Below are 21,218 nucleotides of genomic sequence, written 5' to 3'. Positions count from 1 at the left end.
CAAGATCTCAGGCATGTTTAATTAAATATTAATTAAGAACAATAATAATCCAACACACTACATCCTTCCCCACCAGGATACAGATATTATATTTACATATTTAAGTGCTGTGATAGCTTGCATATGCAATTAGCATAATGTTGGTTGCCACAAACAGAAATGCCTACAGTGTTTGATGGTACTGGTGATCATGGAGAAACTACTGGTTCTGTGTTGACTTCAGGAGTAGGTGCTAATGTTGGTAACTCAGGAATTAGAGTTGAGTCTACAGCCATATCAATCATAACTTCTTTCAGTAGCTGTGTATCTTTCAGCTGGACAATGTGTTACGTTTCAGGATGAGGACATTACTCAATCTGTGTTTTTTTTAAAAACAGCTGTTTTTCTGAACTTTGCTCAAGTTGGATTTGAGAAGGTCCAACCTTGAACATAAAGTACAACCAAAGAACAACATTGCTGGCCTTTGGTTTGTTGTTGCCTGTGTACTTTGTTGCAATATGTAAATAGAAGTATAGCAAGCTTTTGATTCAGTGTGAACTTTTCCCTGGACAATACCTGCAAAGCATTCTTGAGACTTTGAACAAACTTTTCAGCCAATCCATTTGTAGCTAAGTAATATGGGCTTGTGTTATGTCTGATTCCATTCTTTTTCAGGAATGTTGGAAATTGTCCAGCTACAGTTGTGGTCCATTGTTGTTCACTAGTTTTTCTGGAACATCAGCTCTTGCTAAGAATTTTCTCAATATATTTGTGGTATGTGTGCTATTGTTGAAGTCATTGGAAACACCTCTGGCACTTTGAACAAGTATCCACCACAACTAAAATAGTTGTACTTATACAGTGGTGCTTAAAAGTTTGTGAACTTTTGAAATTTCAATATTTCTGCATAAATATGACCTAATATGTGATCTGTTCTCCACACATGTCCTAACACTAGATAAAGACAACCCAATTAAACAAATAAGTCAAAAACATTGTACTTGTTCAGATATTTATTGAGGAAAATGATCCAAAGCTACATATTTGTGTGTGCCAAAGTATGTGAACCTCAAGGATTATCAGTTCATTTGAAGGGGAATTAGAGCCTGGTGTTTCAATCAATGGGATCATAATCAGGTATGAGTGTGGGAGGTCCTGTCTTATTTAAAGAACAGAATTCTGGATATTCACTATCAAAGTCTGATCTTCACAACATAGGAATGTGGAAGTGTGTCATGGCTTGAATAAAGATTTCTGAGGACCTCCAAAACACAGTTGTTGATGCTCACCAGGCTGGAAAAGGTTACAAAACTATATCCAAAGAATTTGGACTCCACCAGTCCACCGTCAAGCAGATCGTGTACAAATGGAGGCAATTCAGCACTGGGTGTTTGCCAATATAAGTTTTTAATTCTATTTTTGTTGGTTTTAGTTTAGCTTCTCTGAAATGCTGCTCTAAATCACATGGTGGTATAAACAACAGAACCAGTGTCCAATTGCACCAACATGGTGTTGCCGCTCACTTCGGATGTGAGCATATTGCCAGTTTCACTTCACCTTTTATGCATTAGATTTCGAGATTAGCTGTCCCTATTTTACTTCCATTATCAAATTCTTCATCTTTATCACACACAACTGGATTCCTTTTAAAGTAATGGCTTGGTTGCTTTTCCCTGAGTAACAAGCTGTTTGAAGATGCCATATATGCATTTTGGGAGTTTTCTTCTTTTAACTGCACTGAGCTGTCACGTGCAAACCTCTGCCACAACAACAGCAGTTTGTTTGGGCCTGTTACTCTTTGTGTGTATGCTGTTGCAAGCTTGGTCACATTTCCTCTCACTCCTGATTGCAGTGTTATAGTATTTCTAGCAGCAGTTTCCATGGAGATAACAATTTCAAATGCTCTGCTAAATGTTAAATCTGTCTCTAAGCATTTCTGAATGCTTTCTTTCAGAATTCCACAGAAAAGTTTCTCAATTGTTTTGCCCTTTGCCAAGTTTGCAATGTTCAGATACTTTTTTGCATATTACAATGGAGTGTGCCTGTTTTTGTTTGTGTTTGTGGAACCTGAAGTGGTCTGCAATCAACGATCATTTTGATACCAAATGTCCTTGCGTTATTTCTGCAAAGCTGAATTCTGAGGGGTTTTGTGAAGCAATTAAGCTTTTTAATAAAACTGTATGCTTTGCTTCTCGCAGTCCCCAGTAAAACAAGAGCTTTTTTTCAGCAACTGCCTCATTGTCTCAAAAAATAGTTCCAGTCTGTCTTTACATAAAGTCCAGTCATCTGTTGCTCTATCAAATGCATTAATCTTCCCAATAAAGCTACCCATTCTGCTGTTCTCTTTTTCCTCTATGTCTTTAAATAGCATGAATAGTTCACTCTTATTCTTTCTTTGTTTTTACTGTCCCTTTTCCCTCTCTGGAGGTAAAGTGAAGCTTGAGAAGCTTTTCTCGCTTGCTTGCTTGCTTGCTTAACAATCACTCTTCGTTGTCATTGTTGTCTCTTTTCTACCAATCAGTCAAAAGACACTTGGGTCAGGATTTGGTCTTTCTGCTGTTTGGTTTACTGAAACTAATTCCAGTGAGTTTACAAGAATTATAACATATATAGTAAGATCCAGATGATTAACAACACAGAATCAATACAAAATACAATACAATACAAATTAGTCCTCACTTAACAACCATTTATTTAGTGGCCATTTGGACTTACGACAGTGCTGAAAAAACTGATTTATGACTGGCTCTCACACTTACGACAGTTGCTGTGTCCCTGCAGTCATGTGATCACAATTTGGGCAGTTGGCAACCAGTTCGCATTTATGACCATCACAGTGTCCAATGGTCACATGATTGCCATTTTCGACCTTTCTGGCTGGCTTCTGGCAAGCAAAATCAATGGGGAACTATGTGATTCACTTAACAATCATGTGATTTGCTTAATGACTGTGGTGATTCACTTAACAACCATCGCACAAAGGTCATAAGATTGGGTCAGATTTGCTTAATGACCACTTTACTTAGCAACTGAAATTCCGGTCCCAATTGTGGTTGTTAAGCAAGGACTACTTGTACTTCAGTCCCCAGCCAATATAAGAGGCCTCATTCCTGTTGTATATGTTCGGTCCCATAAAGCTGGGCAAGATCAAGAAAGCCAGAACTACATAGAGTTTAGTAAGGAACCTTTAATGCTAGGCTAGTATAAATGCAGAATCTTGGAAACTGTCATAGGAATTTCCTAGTCTTATTTATAGTGAGTTAATTAAGGTCGAGTCTCTTTAATGCTTCAGAACACTTCTTCCCCAGTTTTTATTCATGTGGGCTAAACTGATTTTTATGAGATAAGCTGTCAACTGACTCATCCACTATCTCTTGACTGCTTATGTCTGTGTTTTCTTCCCTTCCTTTCCCAGCCTCCCCACAATCTCTCACAGTGTAGTGGGTGTGGCTATATTGAAAAAGTGCCCTTTTATCATTACAGGTCAAGAAAGGTTTGGGAACATGACCCGGGTCTACTACCGAGAAGCTGTGGGAGCTTTTATCGTCTTTGATGTTACGAGGCCAGCCACTTTTGAAGCAGTAACCAAATGGAAGGAGGATTTGGACACTAAACTGACTCTTCCTAATGGCAAGCTGGTGCCAACTGTCCTGTTAGCAAACAAATGCGATCAAGGCCAAGAGTTACTGGTGAATAATGGCCTCAAGATGGAGCAGTTCTGCGAGGACAATGGCTTTGTGGGGTGGTTCGAGACATCAGCTAAGGTAACTCCCTTCTGTGCTGGATAACAATAGTGGCCCATTCGTTGAGATTAGGCTTGGTCACCATTCATGAGATTCTACTGTCCACTGAAGGGCCAGATTATGGCCAGCTAAGCACAGCCCAACAATGGTGCTCTTCATCCCTTCTGTTGCTTAACCAACAAGACTCAGTAAGTGCTAAGAACTAAAGCTGAGTGTGGCAGTGAAAGAGTTAAAGGCATGATAGCTAGGGGGAAAAACTCTGTGGTTGCCCCTTCTCTTGGAGCCCTAAGTGCTTGTTTTGATTAATGGTTAACCCAGGGCTGGTCCACTGGGAAGTCCAACATCGGACAATATTATATCCCTTTATCAAGATCATGATTCAGAGCAGATCCAGCTGAGGATGCAAATTCAATTAATGACATAATAAATAAGTGGCATAATAAAGCTTTGGATAAGTGAAGAGCATGTAGTGGCCACAACTGGGATTGCAGTTTATTTATTTATTTAACTTATTTATCGGATTTGTCACCATCCATCTCCTCCCACCAGATCGGTTGCATCATGGGAAGCACAGGGGTCTTTTGGAGCAGAGGAACAGATTTTTCACACTGAGCTCAATTCATTTGTGTTTTCTAAGAATTCCTTTGGGGATTCTGTAAACGAAGAAGACCTGGAATGAAGAGGTCCTTTGCTTTGCAGTATGCCAGCTTCACATATTTTAAAAAAAATAGCCTGTAAAGAAAATAAAGGTCAGACGGGGGAGGGCATCACTGTATTGTTTCCCACTCAAACCTTTCCTTATATAAATGTGTATATTTGTGTTTTTTTAAATGTACCTTGGATTAATTCCATAGCATTAAGTTTATTTTCCCTGTTAAAATTGAGAGGGAGGGAGAGATCTGCTGGGACTATCAGTATAAATGCTGTTTATTATAATATTTCAAAAACTTAGTACTAACAACATGAGGCTGTTGATAGTTGAGGTAAAATAGAGACTTATGCAAAACTCTTGATTTGTGAGTTCTGCTTATACTGTTTATCAATGTTTCTCAAACTTGCAAGACAACAGACTAGAAACCAGGAGACTGGTTTCACACAACGCCAGCAGGGTGACCTTGGGCCAGTCGCTCTCCCTCAGCCCAAGTGCCAATCAGGCGTGGTAGGAGAGTTCTAGTCCCGCCTCAGGCATGAAAGGCGGCTGGGTGACCTTGGGCCAGTCCCTCTCTCTCAGCCCAAGAGCCAATCAGGCGTGGTAGGAGAGTTCTAGTCCCGCCTCAGGCATCAAAGGCGGCTGGGTGACCTTGGGCCAGTCCCTCTCCCTCAGCCCAAGAGCCAATCAGGCGTGGTAGGAGAGTTCTAGTCCCGCCTCAGGCATGAAAGGCGGCTGGGTGACCTTGGGCCAGTCCCTCTCTCTCAGCCCAAGAGCCAATCAGGCGTGATAGGAGAGTTCTAGTCCCGCCTCAGGCATCAAAGGCGGCTGGGTGACCTTGGGCCAGTCGCTCTCCCTCAGCCCAACTCACCTCACAGGGCTGTTGTTGTGGGGAAAATAGGAGGAGGAAGGAGTATTAGTTATGTTTGCCACCTTGAGTTATTTATAAAAATAATAAAGGTGGGATAGTAAATACATACATACATACATACTTTAAGATGTGTGGACTTCAGTTCTGGGAGTTGAAGTCCACACATTTTAAAGTTGCCAAGGTTGAGAAACACTGCTGTATATGGAAGTCAATCCAGTATGTAGTAACACAGGTTTTAAATAACTGAGTCTCCAATGTGCTTCAGCCAATGGCAAAATGAAACTACAGTATCTACTGTGGAGCTGAGAAAGGAATTAAATTCTTTTGCACTGTATGGAGAAGCGATTTCTTTTCTTCAGGGTGGATTCTCCAGTCTGGCCTACAACTTGTTCTATAAAACCAACAGAAAGCAAATTCAAGACAGAGTATATATTTAACTTACCATAAGAGATGGTGAAGTCTACCAGTTCATCGGGCTTCTCTCCACAGAGAATGAGTGGTAGAAGTGTAAAATAACTTATAGGCATATATATGTTCATAATACATACATACATACATACATACATACATACATACTTATTTATTTATTTATAAATTTATTCACCGCCTGTCTCCACCTCATGGGGGACTCTGGGCGGTTTACAATAAAATGCAGTTAAATTTTATAACCATTTCAATACAGCAACACAATAAAATAAGAATATAATAAAATCTTAGTGGCAAGAGATTTTAATCAGTCAGTGAAAGTAACAGGTCCCTCACAATCACATGGGTGATAATATTTTTTTCAAAAAAAATGCTTATTTTTTTGGTAGAGAGATCCATCAAGCAGTAGCTTCCACGACTGCTAAAACTTGAATGTCAAGGTTGAAAGACACTGGGTTGGATCCAGAGGTCCCTTTTTCTGACTGAAGATGTTTCATCAGTGGAAGCTCCTTCTGTTGGAGGAAATAAGCCATGAGCTCTACTACTGTATTAGACTGGTTTTGCGGATGTGGATATTTTTTAATATAAAACTCCCTCCATTTACATTGTTTCTGTTACTTTGGAACAAGTTCCATTATTCAGTTACAGGATCCCAGTAATGAGAATCCTCTCACCAGGTCTCCATTATGCCAAGTACTTCCCTGAGTGCTTGAGATCATCTTGTTTATTTTATATGCCCTGAACAGGAATGTGTAGACCATATAGGCCGTGCAGTTTATGAGTCAGTGTTCTTCCTGGTTTTTATTGAGTGGTTTCATTATTGTTGTGCCTTCCAGTTTTAGTCTTGAGTCCTGGCAACTGTCTAGACAAATCCCTGCAGTTTTCTTGGCCGTATTTCTGGAAGTGGTTTGCCGTTGCCTTCTGAAGGCTGAGAGAGAATGACTAGGCCAAAGTAACTCACCTGGCTTTGTGTCCAAAGCAGGACTGGAATTCACAGTCTTCCATTTTCTAGCTTGATGCCCTTAAACACCAACTGAGTCTTATTGGGTGGTTTAATCTACCCCAATATAGTTTCTCTCTTCCTGTCTTCTAACACATGGAACTCTTTGTCTGAAGCTCGTATTTCTGGAGTCCCATCAACACCACCATCTTTTTTTTAATTGATTATTTTTATTTTATTTTATTTACTTTTAATGTTCCATAAGGCAAGAAAGAAACACAAGACAACAGCTTTAAACACCATATTTCAACACACAGTCATAGTGTACACACATCACTACATTTATCAAAAGAAGAGTTATTGTTAGCATAATTTCCACATCTGATAAAAATGTGATTTGTCCTTCTGAGAAGTCAGTATTTGAATTTTATTGGTAACTTTTTCCATAAAAGCAACAGACCGTATCTTAGTACACCAACTGTTCAGTGAAAGGGTATCTAAAAATTTCCATTTGTGAGCAGTGATTGATTTAGCAGTCAGAATAAGATTCTTTGCTTTTAATTTAGAGTTATTGTTTTCAAAATATGTAATAATCCCAAATCAAGAACACCTTCTACTTTTTGTTTAGTTGTTATTCTAACTTCTTTGGATATTGCCTTTCAATAAGGCACAATCTTTTCATGAGCCCACCACAAATCTTCCCTCCTGATTGCAACCCCTCCAACATTTTGATGAATTCTTATGAGATATTTATGCTAGTCCAGTTGGAGTTAAATGCCAGTGGTGTAGTACCTTCCACTGCATCTTTTGTATGGAAGCTGATAGAAAACCACCTGATCTCCAGAGTGTTTGCCTTCAAACTTCTTTTAAACCTATGGAGAAAACATTTGCCTCCATTTCTAATAATTAACTTATAAATTTTTGAGATTGTTCCCTTGGGTTGGGAAGGGTGACTAATGCTTAATTTTTTCAAAAGTAGTTAAACAAGATGCTGAATCTGTTAGATCTTTCTTATTAAACAAAGATGTAAGTCTGAGCCATGTTAACCAAGATAGTGGGAACCTATCCCTTTTTGCCCCTCTTCCCTTTTTCTCCAGCCCTCCCCCAGTTCCCTTCTCCCACCCCGTTTAGACCACATGTGAACAAAGGATTAATTAGATCCTCTAACTCAGTGTTTCTTAAACATTTTGCTCTCAGGACCCCTCTCCACTTTTAAAAATTATGGAGGACCCCAAAAGAGCTTTTGTTTCTGTGGGTTATATTTATTGATATTTACCATATTAAATATCAATAAGGGACGCGGTGGCGCTGCGGGTTAAACCGCTGAGCTGTCGATCGGAAGGTCGGCGGTTCGAAACCGCGCGGCGGGGTGAGCTCCCGTTGTTTATCCCAGCTCCTGCTCACCTAGCAGTTCGAAAACATGCAAATGTGAGTAGATCAATAGGTACCGCTTCGGCGGGAAGGTAACGGCGTTCCGAGTCGTCATGCTGGCCACATGACCCGGAAGTGTCTATGACAACGCCGGCTCCAAGGCTTAGAAACGGAGATGAGCACCGCCCCCTAGAGTCGGATTCGACTGGACTTTACGTCAAGGGAAACCTTTACCTTTACCTACCATATTAAAAATTAAAATTGATGTGTTTGTAGAATATTTATTTATTGAAGCATGTAAAAATAACAATATTAAACCCTTCAGATACGAATGTAAATAAAACATTTTTCATGAAAAAGCCCTATATGTTTTAACAAATAAAAATTAATAATGAGAAAAGTGACATTGTTTTAAATTTTTACAAGTACCTTCAGTATCTGGCAAATAATTTTGATTTCACTGACTCCTGAGAGCATCTTGGGGACCCGCAGCAGTCCTTGGACCATACTTTAGGAAACACTGTTCTAACTGGTCTAGTTTAGGGCAATGCTACATTGAGCTCTAACTGCCACCACCACCCCCCGCCCCAGGTCATCGGAAAGCATAAAAATAATCTCTCTTGCTTGTGCTTGAAATGCAATTAGCTTGAAAGGGTACCCCCATTTATACTTTGTTCTTTTTAATCATTCTTCTCTCGTTGGTTTGAAGGCTTTTCTTTGTAGCATGGTAGGACTAAAAACAACAACACTTTATCCCCATCCCAATTTATCTCTTTTAGTCCATGAGCTTTCTGCAGATTTTTGTTCTTTCACCTGATTATTTTACAAAACTAATTAGTGTATCTTTTGGGTTTTGCATTTGTTTGAACCTAGAAAAAAAAACCTCTATGGATGTGTTACACATCATTATCCTGAAGTTTTAAATCTGGTAGCTTGTAATTAAGTTTTGAGGTAAGATATCCAATTAAATGTCTTTTCTGCAATTTTCCTAATTCCTCTCATTCTCAAATTATTTCTGTTTCTGAATATCAACCAAATCCAATCCAATGACACTAGTTAACACTATCTAATGTTCATATTTTTTGAACTTTTCCATATCAAGCTCATTTTTCATAGCAACATGAAAAACGAGCTTGATAGCAGTCTGGAACATCTTTGAAATTTGAGAAAACAAATCTTTTAGTCATTTATTAACTTGTTCAAACATCCCTGCCAGATCTTTTCAAAACAAAGTAGATGTTTTATTGCATTCCTCCTTTAGTTCTTGTTTGAGTTGCTTAATCAGACTTCTTATTAAGTCAGCCTTGAGCCTTCTTCTCTGATGGCGCTTGGCTTTTGTACCCTCCAACAGGCACTTCCTTCCTCCACCATCTCTTCTTCACTGCCAGAAAAGGATGTTGTCTCAGCCATCCTTGACTCATCCAAGTACACCATACAGTATGTTGCTGATCTACAACTTGCACCATCTTGGTTTGTTCTTGAGTTTTGATCAGTTAAAAAGAGGCAGCAAATTTTCTTCTGTAATTAGCTTTCCAGTAATGGAAACTGCCAGGAAAGCTGGGGATTTTTAAATAAATGCTACATTTGGACAACAGTTGGCTGTGTGTCAATAGATGAACTAAATTTACCTGCTTTGTAGGAGGGCCCCACAATTCAGATGAAGCCTTGTTTGAATTTTCTAGATGAAAGGAGAATTTTCCAAAGCAGAGTTACTTTCAAGAAGTACTGTTTATTCTTCATGCATGGCATTCAGTGTGCTCCTCATTCTGTTTGTTCCTAATTGCACATCATTTCCAGGTTTTGTAATGCTTTTTTAAATAGGCAGATGCTTGTTAGTATTTTAACCAATTCTGCTCCAATAGACAGAGGGTTCATAATAATGATTTTAAAAGGAATGTACAATGTTAACTAATGCATTATAAACTGCACAAATGTATCACTTGCTTTTGCTGAATGCCTTATTTTGATCATGAAGACACAAATATCCTAGCATTTGGCCCCCAAAAGGTCTAGACTTTCTGTGCATGCTCTAAATAAATACAAAATGCTTGGGGACATTCTTATACTGTGTATTCCTAGATCCATAGATAATGCAAGAGAAAGAAAGATATCACTTGTCTCCCGGAAAATAGAATAGAATATATAAATTGAATAAATTAAAAAATCCAGTGCATGGAAGGGACTGGAAGTACATATTCCAACATCCTCCATGGGTCAACAGTGGACTTCCAGGAAAGAAATGGCAAACAACATCGGTGGAATGAAGAGCCAGCAAGTAGACTGGCTCTTTATAATTCCTTTCCAGATAAGGAGAGGATTTGAAATCACCCACAAGTGCTCCATAGAGTTGCTCCTCACAAGACAGTGGTCTCCAGTGGGTGTAAAGCTCTGGGAGATGAGGAAATAGCCATCTTGCTCAAACTGTGATGAGCGCCTTGAAAAGAACATTGGGTTCGCATACTTCTTTTTCTAATCACCTTCAAAAATTGCTTGTTAACTGCTTTTCAGCTATTAGGAACTTTGCTGATTAGAACTTTGATTTTAGAAAGTAAAAATGGACTAAGGGTCCAGATGAATTTGAAATAAGATTTTGGAATTAATTATAGCACTACCTCCTGTGGGAAAATGCTTTTGTTTTGAATTCTCTTTTTAAAAAATGATAGAGACTTTGAAGGTTGGACACTACAGGGAACCAGAAGATACTAAAGATTATAATTAAAGAAGAAGAACACTCAAACTCGGCTTACTAATACAGAATGAAGCAAAATATTTTAATATTGGACCTACTGAAGGATATTTTTGAACAATGGACCCAGAAGTTAATTTTAAGAATGCCTCTATAGATAGACTGTGTTTAAAAGATGTTATGAAAGAGAAACAAGTTCTACCTGAGAAGATTGAGATTGACTTGAAAGTGGACTTTAAAAATGACAGGCTACAAGAATGATATGGTAAAAGATGTTATACTGGACGTACAAAAGAAACCAGCTGATGTCTTAATAGTTAAAAGGGATATACAAGCAACAAACCAAGAAAGTGACCTGGATAATTTTCCTGTACTGGATTTACAAAGGAGGCTTGTTAAAGCTCTGAAGAATTTTGTGAGAAGAGACAAAGAAAAAAATGAAAAGAAATCAACTTCTAGGACATTATTTGAAGGGACTAAAGATCAGGATTGTTAAAAGTAAAAGGAAGGAATATAAAGTGGGTTTATTTGATCAAGGTTAAAATAAATATGTTGTTATCTCTGGTAATCCTTAATGGACTTTTGCTGACATCAGGACTGAAATGAAGCTTTAAGGATCTGTTTATAGATGGGATATGGGAAGATGAGATCATTTGTTGTATTTTAAGAGAAAGTGATTAAGTTACTAAAATTGTTTATACTTGTGATGAAGATGGGAAGTCACTTCTTTATATATTTCTTCTCTTTATTATATTTTTCTTTTTTTCTTTTCTCTTTCTCTTTTTTCCCTTTTTTCTTTCTTTTCTGCACTTTCTACTTTTTCTTTTCATTCTTTTCTTTTTTGTTTGTATTAGTTTTTACTGTTGTAATTATAATCTTTAATAAAATTACTAAAATTACTATTAAAAAAGACAACGCCTAACACTGACATGATAAGATCAGCTCTTTTCAATCATAATAATGTGAGAAAATTAGTAACCTAGTTTGTCTACTGGTTCTGCTGAGACACAGGACATACTTTTTCAAGTGGCAAGCATCATCCCCTAATTTCACACCTTGTTGTGGGTGCCAAAATATAATATAATACAGTGTAAGGTAAAGGTAAAGGTTTCCCTTGACATTAAGTCCAGTCGTGTCCGACTCTAGGGGGCGGTGCTCATCTCTGTTTCAAAGCTGAAGAGCCGGCGTTTGTCCGTAGACACTTCCGTGGTCATGTGGCCGGCATGACTAAACAGAATGCCGTTACCAGCCTGCCGAAGTGGTACCTTTTAATCTACTCACATTTGCATGTTTTCGAACTGCTAGGTTGGCAGGAGCTGGGACTAGCAATGGGAGCTCACCCCGTCATGCGGATTTGAACCGCTGACCTTCCGATCGGCGAGTTCAGCAGCTCAGCAGTTTAACCCGCAGTGCCACCGCATCGTATTCAAAGTGTCCAAAATAAGATTTTTCATACCTATAGGACAAGGGCATCTGTAATCCACTAAATCCATATTCTTATTTTCATCTATGCAGGAGATTCACTGGATTTGAATGCTAGCTCTAGATACTTTATATTTCATGATATTATTCCCATGAAGGTGTAGTTCAGCTTAGTTCCACCAATGCTTTTCTTTTTTTCTTTTTTTTATAATCTCTTTATTCAGATTTAAAACAAAGAGATAAGATCTAACAGAAACTAATAAAGAAAGAGAAAGAGAACAGAAGTGCAGAAAAAAAGAAAAAGAAAGGATAGAAATAGAAAAAGGAATAACTATCTCTTTTACAACAGATATAGGTAAAACTTATATTAAACTCTTACCCTAAGGTTACAACATAACATCCATTTTTTTCTTTTATCCACTAGTTATTAATAATCAAATATTTATATAATTTAATTCTTTTCTGTTTCATGCAAAAAGTCCAAAAGGGGCTTCCAATTCGCCATAAAATTAGTCAATGTCTTTTCTCTAATCAAAGCTGTCCATTTCACCATCTCAGCCAACTCCATCAACTTTACCATCCATTCTTCCATTGTAGGTAAGATTGAGTCTTTCCACCTTGAGCATATAAAAATCGTGCTACGGTTATCATATATATAAAAAAAGTTCCATATGATTTTTCCAATTGTTTATCCATCAGTCCCAAAAGAAATGCCTCTGGTGTCGAGTGTATATTAATCATAGAGTCATAGAATCATAGGGTTGGAAGGGACCTTGGAGGTCTTCTAGTCCAACCCCCTGCCCAAGGCAGGAATCCTCAGACCATCTCGGGCAAATGGTTGTCCAAGCTTTTCTTGAAAACCTCCAGCGATGGAGCACCCACAACTCCGGGAGGCAAGCTGTTCCACTGCTTAATAGTTCTCACTGTCAGGAAATTCCTCCTTATTTCCAGATTGGATCTCCCTCTGACAAGCTTCCACCCATTCCTTCTTGGGTGCTCTGGAGAATAAGTCAATGCCCTCTTCTCTGAGGCAACCTTCAAGTATGGGAAGACGGCTATCATGTCACCCCTCAGTCTTCTCTTTGTTAAGCTAAACATACCTAGTTCCTTTAGTTGTTCTTCATAGGATTTAGCCTCCAGACCCCTTATCATCTTTGCTGCTCTTCTCTGCACTCTTTCTAGGGCCACAGCATCATTTTTTGTATTGTGGTGACCAGAACTACTCTTTAAAACCTTCTGGATTAATATATGTGTTTTCCACCAATGTTTTTTCTAACGTGGCAGTTACAAGATAATCACAATTGTTTCCTAGTGATGACAAGATAATGATGTGAGCAGTGACTCAGGAAATGGAGAAAGAGGTCTTTTGCAATCCTGCCTCCGTTCTTCTGTGACTTGAGCAAGTTATTGTCGCCTGGAGTAGTCGCTCTCCCTCAATTCAGCCTGCAAGCAACCAAACAGAGTGGGTTTTAAATCTCTGGTGGCTGATTGATTAAAAACCACACCTTGCCTGTACATTTAAAAATAATGCTCCAGAAAGATAGATACAGTGCAAAATTGGAATAGAAGGCATTCAGCTATGGAGAATTGGTAAAGGTATGCCTGGAACATATAGCTCTTGGCATACCAGTCAAAGGTGATAAAGGTGTGTGAGACCGTGCTGAAGCTGAGACAGAAAAAGGAGTACTTTTAGTCCCAATCAGCAGGTGAAAGAGGTTGTTACTGACTTATCAGAGAAACAGATTCTTAGCCTGTCATACAGATAGCATGGGAAAAAAGAAAATAAAACGCTTCAGAGAGTCCCCACCTTAACGAATTTGCCAAGAAAACAGCAGTTCTCAGGATTCTATACTCTAAACCGGTGGTTCTCAACCTTAAAATGTGTGGACTTCAGCTCCCAGAATTCCCCAACGGGCTGGCTGGGGAATTCTGGGAGTTGAAGTCCACACATCTTCAAGCTGCCAAGGTTGAGAAACACTGCTCTAAACCCTAATTGTTGGCATTAAAACTCATTAGAAAGCCCACTTGAAGCTTGCTTCCTTGACAGTGCTCTGAAATCAAGGGGCTTGAGAAAAGGTGTTCTTCAACGCAGGGATCACTGGCACTCATGCTGAAGCAGAGGGATCAGAGTAGAGGAAAGTTGGTTAATCTATGGTAGCAAAACTTCAGGAGGAACCTAACTTTAGCTTATGAAATTTAAATGTATGAAATTTACAAAAGCTTACGCCTTGTAATAAAATTTGTTCATTGGAACAGGTGTTACTAGATTCCTTCAGAGGGATTGGGGAACACATCCAAAACTGCAAATTTAGAATGCAACTCCAGGCATGCCATTTTGTCAACAGATACTATTTCAGAAACCTTGATTGCCTAAAATATCTCTCTCCCTTGAGCTTCAAAACCTACCGAATTTCCTGTCCCTGGAAACTAAAACTACAGTCCTGTATGAAATGAGACATAGTTTAAATCTTGGGATTGCAAGCATCATAAATCCTAAGAGATTTGCATGGCTAGTCATAAAATATTTCATCTGGAAGAGAGAATGGCCCATAAAAACTAATAAAGGCACATTATGTCAGCAAAAGAAAACTAGCTACACAGATTTAAGGGAATTTATTCCAGATATTACAATGGAGAATTTTAAACTCTAATCTGGAGGCAGCACTTTTGCATCACAGAAGGAAGAATGATGCAAAAAACAAGATTGGCAACAAACACTCAACTGTGTTAAAGATTGCTTGAGGGTGTATTCAATAAAGTGTTTATTTAATGTTAACATAAAATCAGCCCATTTTTACTCTTTGCTGCTTGTGCATGCATTAGTCAGTTTTATTACCAATACTCAAAGGTTCTTTATACTTTTATATTTTATATTTGTATCTGGGGGCTGGGAGAGGGACTAGGCATAGAGATCAGATCAAATCAAATCATCACATGCATAACTTACAGCAACAGGTTTTAAAAACTTCCATCTATTTTTTTTTGGGGCATCAGTACCAAGAAAGATTCCCATTAGTTATATCCCACATATCCAGGAATGATTGCACTCTTGCTCAAAGTTTAACCAGGATTTTTGTTTGTTTGTTTGTTTGGTAGCAAAGATACAAAGAATATTTGTACAAATTTCAAAAGAATTGCATATTGTATATCGGCCTTCCACGACCTCATGTCTTCCAGAGGTTTTCCCCCAAATTTCAGGCCAGGTCAGGTTGGCCAGGAATTCTGACAGCATTCATCTAAATCATACAGAGTACACCAAATTGGGAAATACTTGATAACTGTGAAGTCTGCATGTGTAGAGCTATTCAAATCTATCTGCATACCCTCCATCCACATAAGACAATACAGTCTGAAAACACAAATCCATAAATACTTGTCTCAATTCAAAAAAAGTCAAGAAAATAAAATACCATCCATCCTTGATAATTTTTAGAATTTTTCCTAAACCATTTCTGTTCTAAACCCCTTTGTCCTTTCAACGCTGTATTGCTAAAACCAAGTAAGATAGGAAACACCAACTACAAATATTAATACTACTCAGTCACAGCTTGTGCTTATTATGTGCTTTCCTGATCCAGCAGGTGAAGTGATACTAACAGCCTTTTCTTCCATTGATTTCAGAACTACTTATTTGTATTTGCTTGGAATGGATACTGTATATGTTGTAGCTGCTGTCCCCCTTCTTAGCATATGTCTGACTGGGTTGGGTGATCTGCTTGTTTGCAGTACGCTTGCTATCGATGAGTGATGCAATGCAGAATCTATTGTTCAGCCAGCTTGTTGCAGAGCTTGACACAGTTTGGGTCTGAGAGGGAGTAACTGCCCCAAGGCCACCCACCTCCCTATGCGTAAAGGAGGATTAGAACCTGGGTCTCTCTGCTCCTAATTCAGTACCTTAACCGTTATACCACCCTGGCCCTTGTATGTATGTATGTATGTCAGGCCCCATAAATCTTGATCGATCGATCGATCGATCTATCTATCTATCTGCGCAATTTTGTCTCAGTGCATCAGACTCTGGGCTGCAATACAGGTGCAGTACACCACTTTTTATGGTTTCCTATTCCTGCCATTGTAATGATTGCCTATCCTAAAACACCATCAGACTCATGAACAGGTTCATAAAGATATTTATTAAAGAATAGTATGCAGGATCACAAAGAAAGCTGAGAATGGAAAAAGCGCGCCAAATGCAAACTAAAAAACCCTCGGTGCAAACGAGATCCCTCCCCCCGTAGAATCTTCCCAGGCTCACAATCCCAGGTGCTCCTAATGGCTCCTGATGGTCCGCGGGAAAAGTCCTTGAGCCGAGCACATAACCCAAACACATTCCATTGAAACAACCATAGATACAGAGCTTGGCGCAGGGATTCACAGCAGCTCCCTCCCACCATAAACGCGCGTCAGCACCATGGCATGTGAAAGGTTACGATGTACAGTGCACATTGAAACAGTGAACATGACAGCCATAGATAAACCTTAACCCTCTCTCTGATATAGAATTAATAATCATATAGAGTTTTCATTACATCAGACTTTTAAATGAACTTCATACATTGTCACACGGAAAAGATCGGTGTGTATTTCTGACCCTTGGTGCCTCTGATTCTTCAAATGAACTTGATCCCAAATTATTCAGAATTTTAGAAGTCCAAAGATGTACTTTAAATTCAGTCTTAAGTAAGAATGGGTAATCTTTTTTTTTCCTGAGAACCCATTTTAAATTCTATCTACCTACCTACCTACCTACCTACCTTGGTTAAGGGCTCCATTTAAAATGATTTTTTAGCCTGGAGGTTAACTGCCATAGGTATCAAATTAATTTAGGCTTAAGGGACATATTTTATTGGTTTGCTTGCTCCAAAATTGTAGAAAATCATGCTGCTGTTACTTGGCAGTTTCCTGTTGAAGTTTAAACTTGGGGAGTTCCTGGAATTAAAACTGTGGGTCTCTATGGAGCATGGGTTTCTTACCACTGCCATAAATACCTTTTACAATGAAAAAAGGAGGAGGGGGGAGGGGAGGGGGAGGGGAGGGGAGGAGGAAGGAGGAGGAGGAGAGGAAGAGGGGGAGGGGGAGGGGGAGGGAGAGGGGGAGGAGGAAGAATAGGAGGGGGAGGGGGAGGAAGAAGAAGAGGAGGAGGAGGGGAGGGGGGAGGGGAGGAAGAAGGAGGAGGAGGGGAGGAGGGGGAGGGGAGGGGAAAGAAGAAGGAGGAAGGGAGGGGAGGGTGGGAGGAGGAGGAGGAAGAAGTCATCATTTTTTCAGGACAACAACCTCAGATGAGTTTCAGATGGACTTCATTCATTGGAGAGTCTCTAATTTAGCCACTTACATTGTCCAGGAATTTGGGGAGCTGGTTGTGCTGGCTAGGAATTCTGGGAGTTAGCATGTATGTAGCATGTAGCCCTCCGAACAGTCACTCATGCCCTTGTCATCTCCCATATAGACTACTGCAATGCGCTCTACATGGGGCTACCCTTGAAAAGTATTTGGAAGCTTCAGCTGGTCCAGAATGCGGCTGCACGAGCTGTTTTTGGTGCCCCCAGAAGGGCACATGTAACACCACTGCTGCGCGAGCTGCACTGGGTACCAGTTTGCTTCCGGGTCCAATTCAAGGTGTTGGTTATCTCCTTTAAAGCCCTACATGGCATGGGACCAGGGTACCTGAGGGACCGTCTCATCCCCATAACATTGACCCATCCCACCCGGTCAGGCAGGGAGGGCATGTTACGGACCCCATCAGTAAAGGAATTTCATCTAGCGGGGTCCAGGAGGCGAGCCTTCTCTGCAGTGGCACCCGCCCTTTGGAACATCTTGCCCCCGGAGTTGAGACAGATTTCCTCACTCTCGGACTTCCGGAAGAAACTTAAGACCTGGTTCTGCCGCCTTGCTTGGGAGGGGGAGAGCGACAGCTCCACCTGGGGGTGGCTGGCGCCATAGCATCGCTTAGTGATCCATCTCCACTTGGATTTTACGTTTGTTTTTATGTATATTTTAATGTAATTTTTATGTGGCTATGTTTTAATGCTATTTATTGTAAACCACCCAGAGTCCCCCATTGGGTGAGATGGGTGGTGATGTAAATTTAATAAATAAATAAATAAATCTTAGATATTTGGGAATATCTGCTAGCAGGTAATTTGGGGACCTGGCCATAAGTATTCTGGGCATTCTAATGTTGGGTAGGAGTTCTGGGAGTTGTAATGTCTTCTAGAAACTTTGGGAGTTGCAACCCCAAGATGTATAGAGAGCATCAAGAACCAGCTACTGTAACTCATTCTTCTCCTTTTCTTGTCTTTTTCCCCCCACATTCAGGAAAACAAAAACATTGATGAAGCTGCTCGGTGCTTGGTGAAACACATAATCGCTGGTGGGAGTGAACCAGTGCAGCCTATCAAGCCAGATGTCATTAAGCCACACCTGAATTCCTCCAAACCCATTCGCTGTTCAGCTTGCTTCAGATCCTAAGCAATTCCCAAGCTGTTTGTGGACACTGGAACTGAGCAAATAGTAACTCATGAATAACTCATGAAGCAGGATCTCTCCAATGCAAGGCAGCTGGGCTTGCATTGCTCTTGAGCAAACAGAAAACAAAACGGAAACAAGATTAGAAAATGTGTATCCTTCCTCACACATATGGCCGGGAAGGGAAAAAAAAACCCTAAATATGTAAAACAAATATTGTTATTATTCTTTGGATACTTTGTAGAGAGTCTTCTGCAGATAGGAGATATTATCTGGGCAATTTAGGTTAATTATACTTGCTCAGCCAAAGTGCTTTCTTTTGGAAGACCAAGATGTCCAAGCATATTGTTTGTCACTTTTCTTGTGTGAATTACTCTCTTGAAGAAGGCTACATTTTGGTTCCTGGAGATTTTCTCCTCATGCATCCCAAGCACATAGCTGCATGCAAAAGTGTAGGCACCTTGTTTAATGGTGTGTTTCCCTGAATCCCTAAGTGAACAGAAGCTGACATAACTACGACATGGTACAAAGTTAAACCTGACATCTTTCTGCAAATCTGAATACATACTTACTCTGTATGTGCAGTTTTTCACAGATTTAGAACAAGAAAATAGTGAATACAGAAGTTTGGACATCCTTTCAGTCAATACTTGATCATAACTCTTTCACAGAAATGACAGCCTCCAAAGATTTCCTGTAGCCAATTTAGAGTCATTTTAGCCTTGCTTTTGAAATGCTTTCCCATTTGTCCTTGCAGAACTCTTTTAGGTCAAAAATATCCGTAGGTCTCCTTGAATGCACATTATGTTTGAGATCTGTTCACAGATTTCAAGAACATTCAAGTAAGGGAACTGTGAAGGCCATTGAAAACGTTCTTCTGTCTTTTCTGTAATTACCTCATGTTTGATTTTAAGGTATGTTTCAGATCATTGTCTTGCTAAAGTATCCAACCATTTTTTTTTCATTTTCATTTTGGTTCAGTGACTGTGGGACATTAGCTTCTAGGATAGATTGATACTGAGTTGAATCCCTTCTTTACATTTGCACAGCATTTCCTGTGCCGTATAACCCCAGAGCATACTAGGACCACTTCCATGCCTAACGGTTGGCAAGATGTTCTTCTATTTAAATACTTCACCCTTTTTCCAACTGTATTGCATGGTTGTAACCATTCAACTTCCATTTCATCAGTTCATTCCAAAAGTTTCAGACTTTATCAAGGTTTTATTCTGATACTTCAGACAATATCTTTTGTGATGAGCTTGGAGAAAATGTTTCTTTTGACAATTCTCCTATATAAATAATTGCTGTAGAAACAATGCTGTACTGTGGACCTGTCAATAACTATTTCAGTGTCAGCTAAACTTTTCAGCAGATCCTTTGCAGTGGTCTAGGGATCCTGTTTTACAAATCTGATCAGTTTGGGTGGAGCTGTAGCAGAGATTTTTCTTGGTGTTCCAGATCTTGCCTTGATTTCAACAGTTCTTTTAACTTCCATTTCCTAATAGTGTTTCTTACAGTTGTTGGCTGGAAGCATTTAGAGATTTTTTAATAGCTTTTCCATGCTGTAAGAATGAATTATATTCATTTTCAGATGCTGAGACAGCTGCTTAGAAAAGCCTATGACTGCTGAAAGTAGATAGAACAATATTCAAACTCTGAAAAGTCAGAAGGTTCAGTATTTCTTCACCTGTGGAATTGTCTTCACCTGGCTAATTGTAGGCTTATTAAGTCTTTGGGGGCCTTATTAGCAACTTTAGAATTTTTAGAAAGTACTGACATAACTAGAAGGATGTCCAAATCCCTTTGTTGTTGTTGTTTATTCGTTTAGTCGCTTCCGACTCTTCGTGACTTCATGGACCAGCCCACGCCAGAGCTTCCTGTCGGTCGTCAACACCCCCAGCTCTCCCAGGGACGGGTCCGTCACCTCTAGAATATCATCCATCCATCTTGCCCTTGGTCGGCTCCTCTTCCTTTTGTCCTCCACTCTCCCTAGCATCAGCATCTTCTCCAGGGTGTCCTGTCTTCTCATTATGTGGCCAAAGTATTTCAGTTTTGCCTTGAATATTATTCCCTCAAGTGAGCAGTCTGGCTTTATTTCCTGGAGGATGGACTGGTTTGATCTTCTTGCAGTCCAAGGCACTCTCAGAATTTTCCTCCAACACCACAGTTCAAAAGCATCGATCTTCCTTCGCTCAGCCTTCCTTATGGTCCAGCTCTCGCAGCCATATGTTACTACGGGGAACACCATTGCTTTAACTATGCGGGCCTTTGTTGTCAGTGTGATGTCTCTGCTCTTAACTATTTTATCGAGATTTGTCATTTGCTCTTCTTCCAAGGATTAAGCGTCTTCTGATTTCCTGACTGCAGTCAGCATCTGCAGTAATCTTTGCACCTAGGAATACAAAGTCTTTCACTGCTTCTACATTTTCTCCCTCTATTTGCCAGTTATCAATCAAGCTGGTTGCCATAATCTTGGTTTTTTTGAGGTTTAGCTGCAAGCCAGCTTTTGCACTTTCTTCTTTCATCTTCATCATAAGGCTCCTCAGTTCCTCTTCACTTTCAGCCATCAAAGTGGTATCATCTGCATATCTGAGATTGTTAATGTTTCTTCCAGAGATTTTAACTCCAGCCTTGGATTCCTCAAGGCCAGCTTGTCGCATGAT

The 21,218-nt window shown here is 39.7% G+C and overlaps 1 protein-coding gene across 1 annotated transcript in view; it reads left to right on the top strand.

Moving 5' to 3' along the window:
* RAB38 (RAB38, member RAS oncogene family) overlaps positions 1 to 20,946 on the top strand; it is a 40,788-nt gene extending 19,842 nt beyond the window's left edge. Inside the window, exons 2-3 of the mRNA XM_063305906.1 lie at positions 3,463 to 3,743; positions 18,403 to 20,946. Of these exons, the coding sequence (XP_063161976.1) occupies positions 3,463 to 3,743; positions 18,403 to 18,555 (434 nt within the window). The 3' untranslated portion in view covers positions 18,556 to 20,946. The remainder of the gene's footprint in view (positions 1 to 3,462; positions 3,744 to 18,402) is intronic.
* The last annotated feature ends 272 nt before the right edge of the window (positions 20,947 to 21,218 follow it).

The sequence above is a fragment of the Candoia aspera genome, chromosome 5, assembly GCF_035149785.1.
Source record: "Candoia aspera isolate rCanAsp1 chromosome 5, rCanAsp1.hap2, whole genome shotgun sequence".
NCBI lineage: Eukaryota > Metazoa > Chordata > Lepidosauria > Squamata > Boidae > Candoia > Candoia aspera.
Note: the sequence above shows the minus strand (reverse complement) of the source record. Positions and strands in the feature narration are given on the sequence as shown.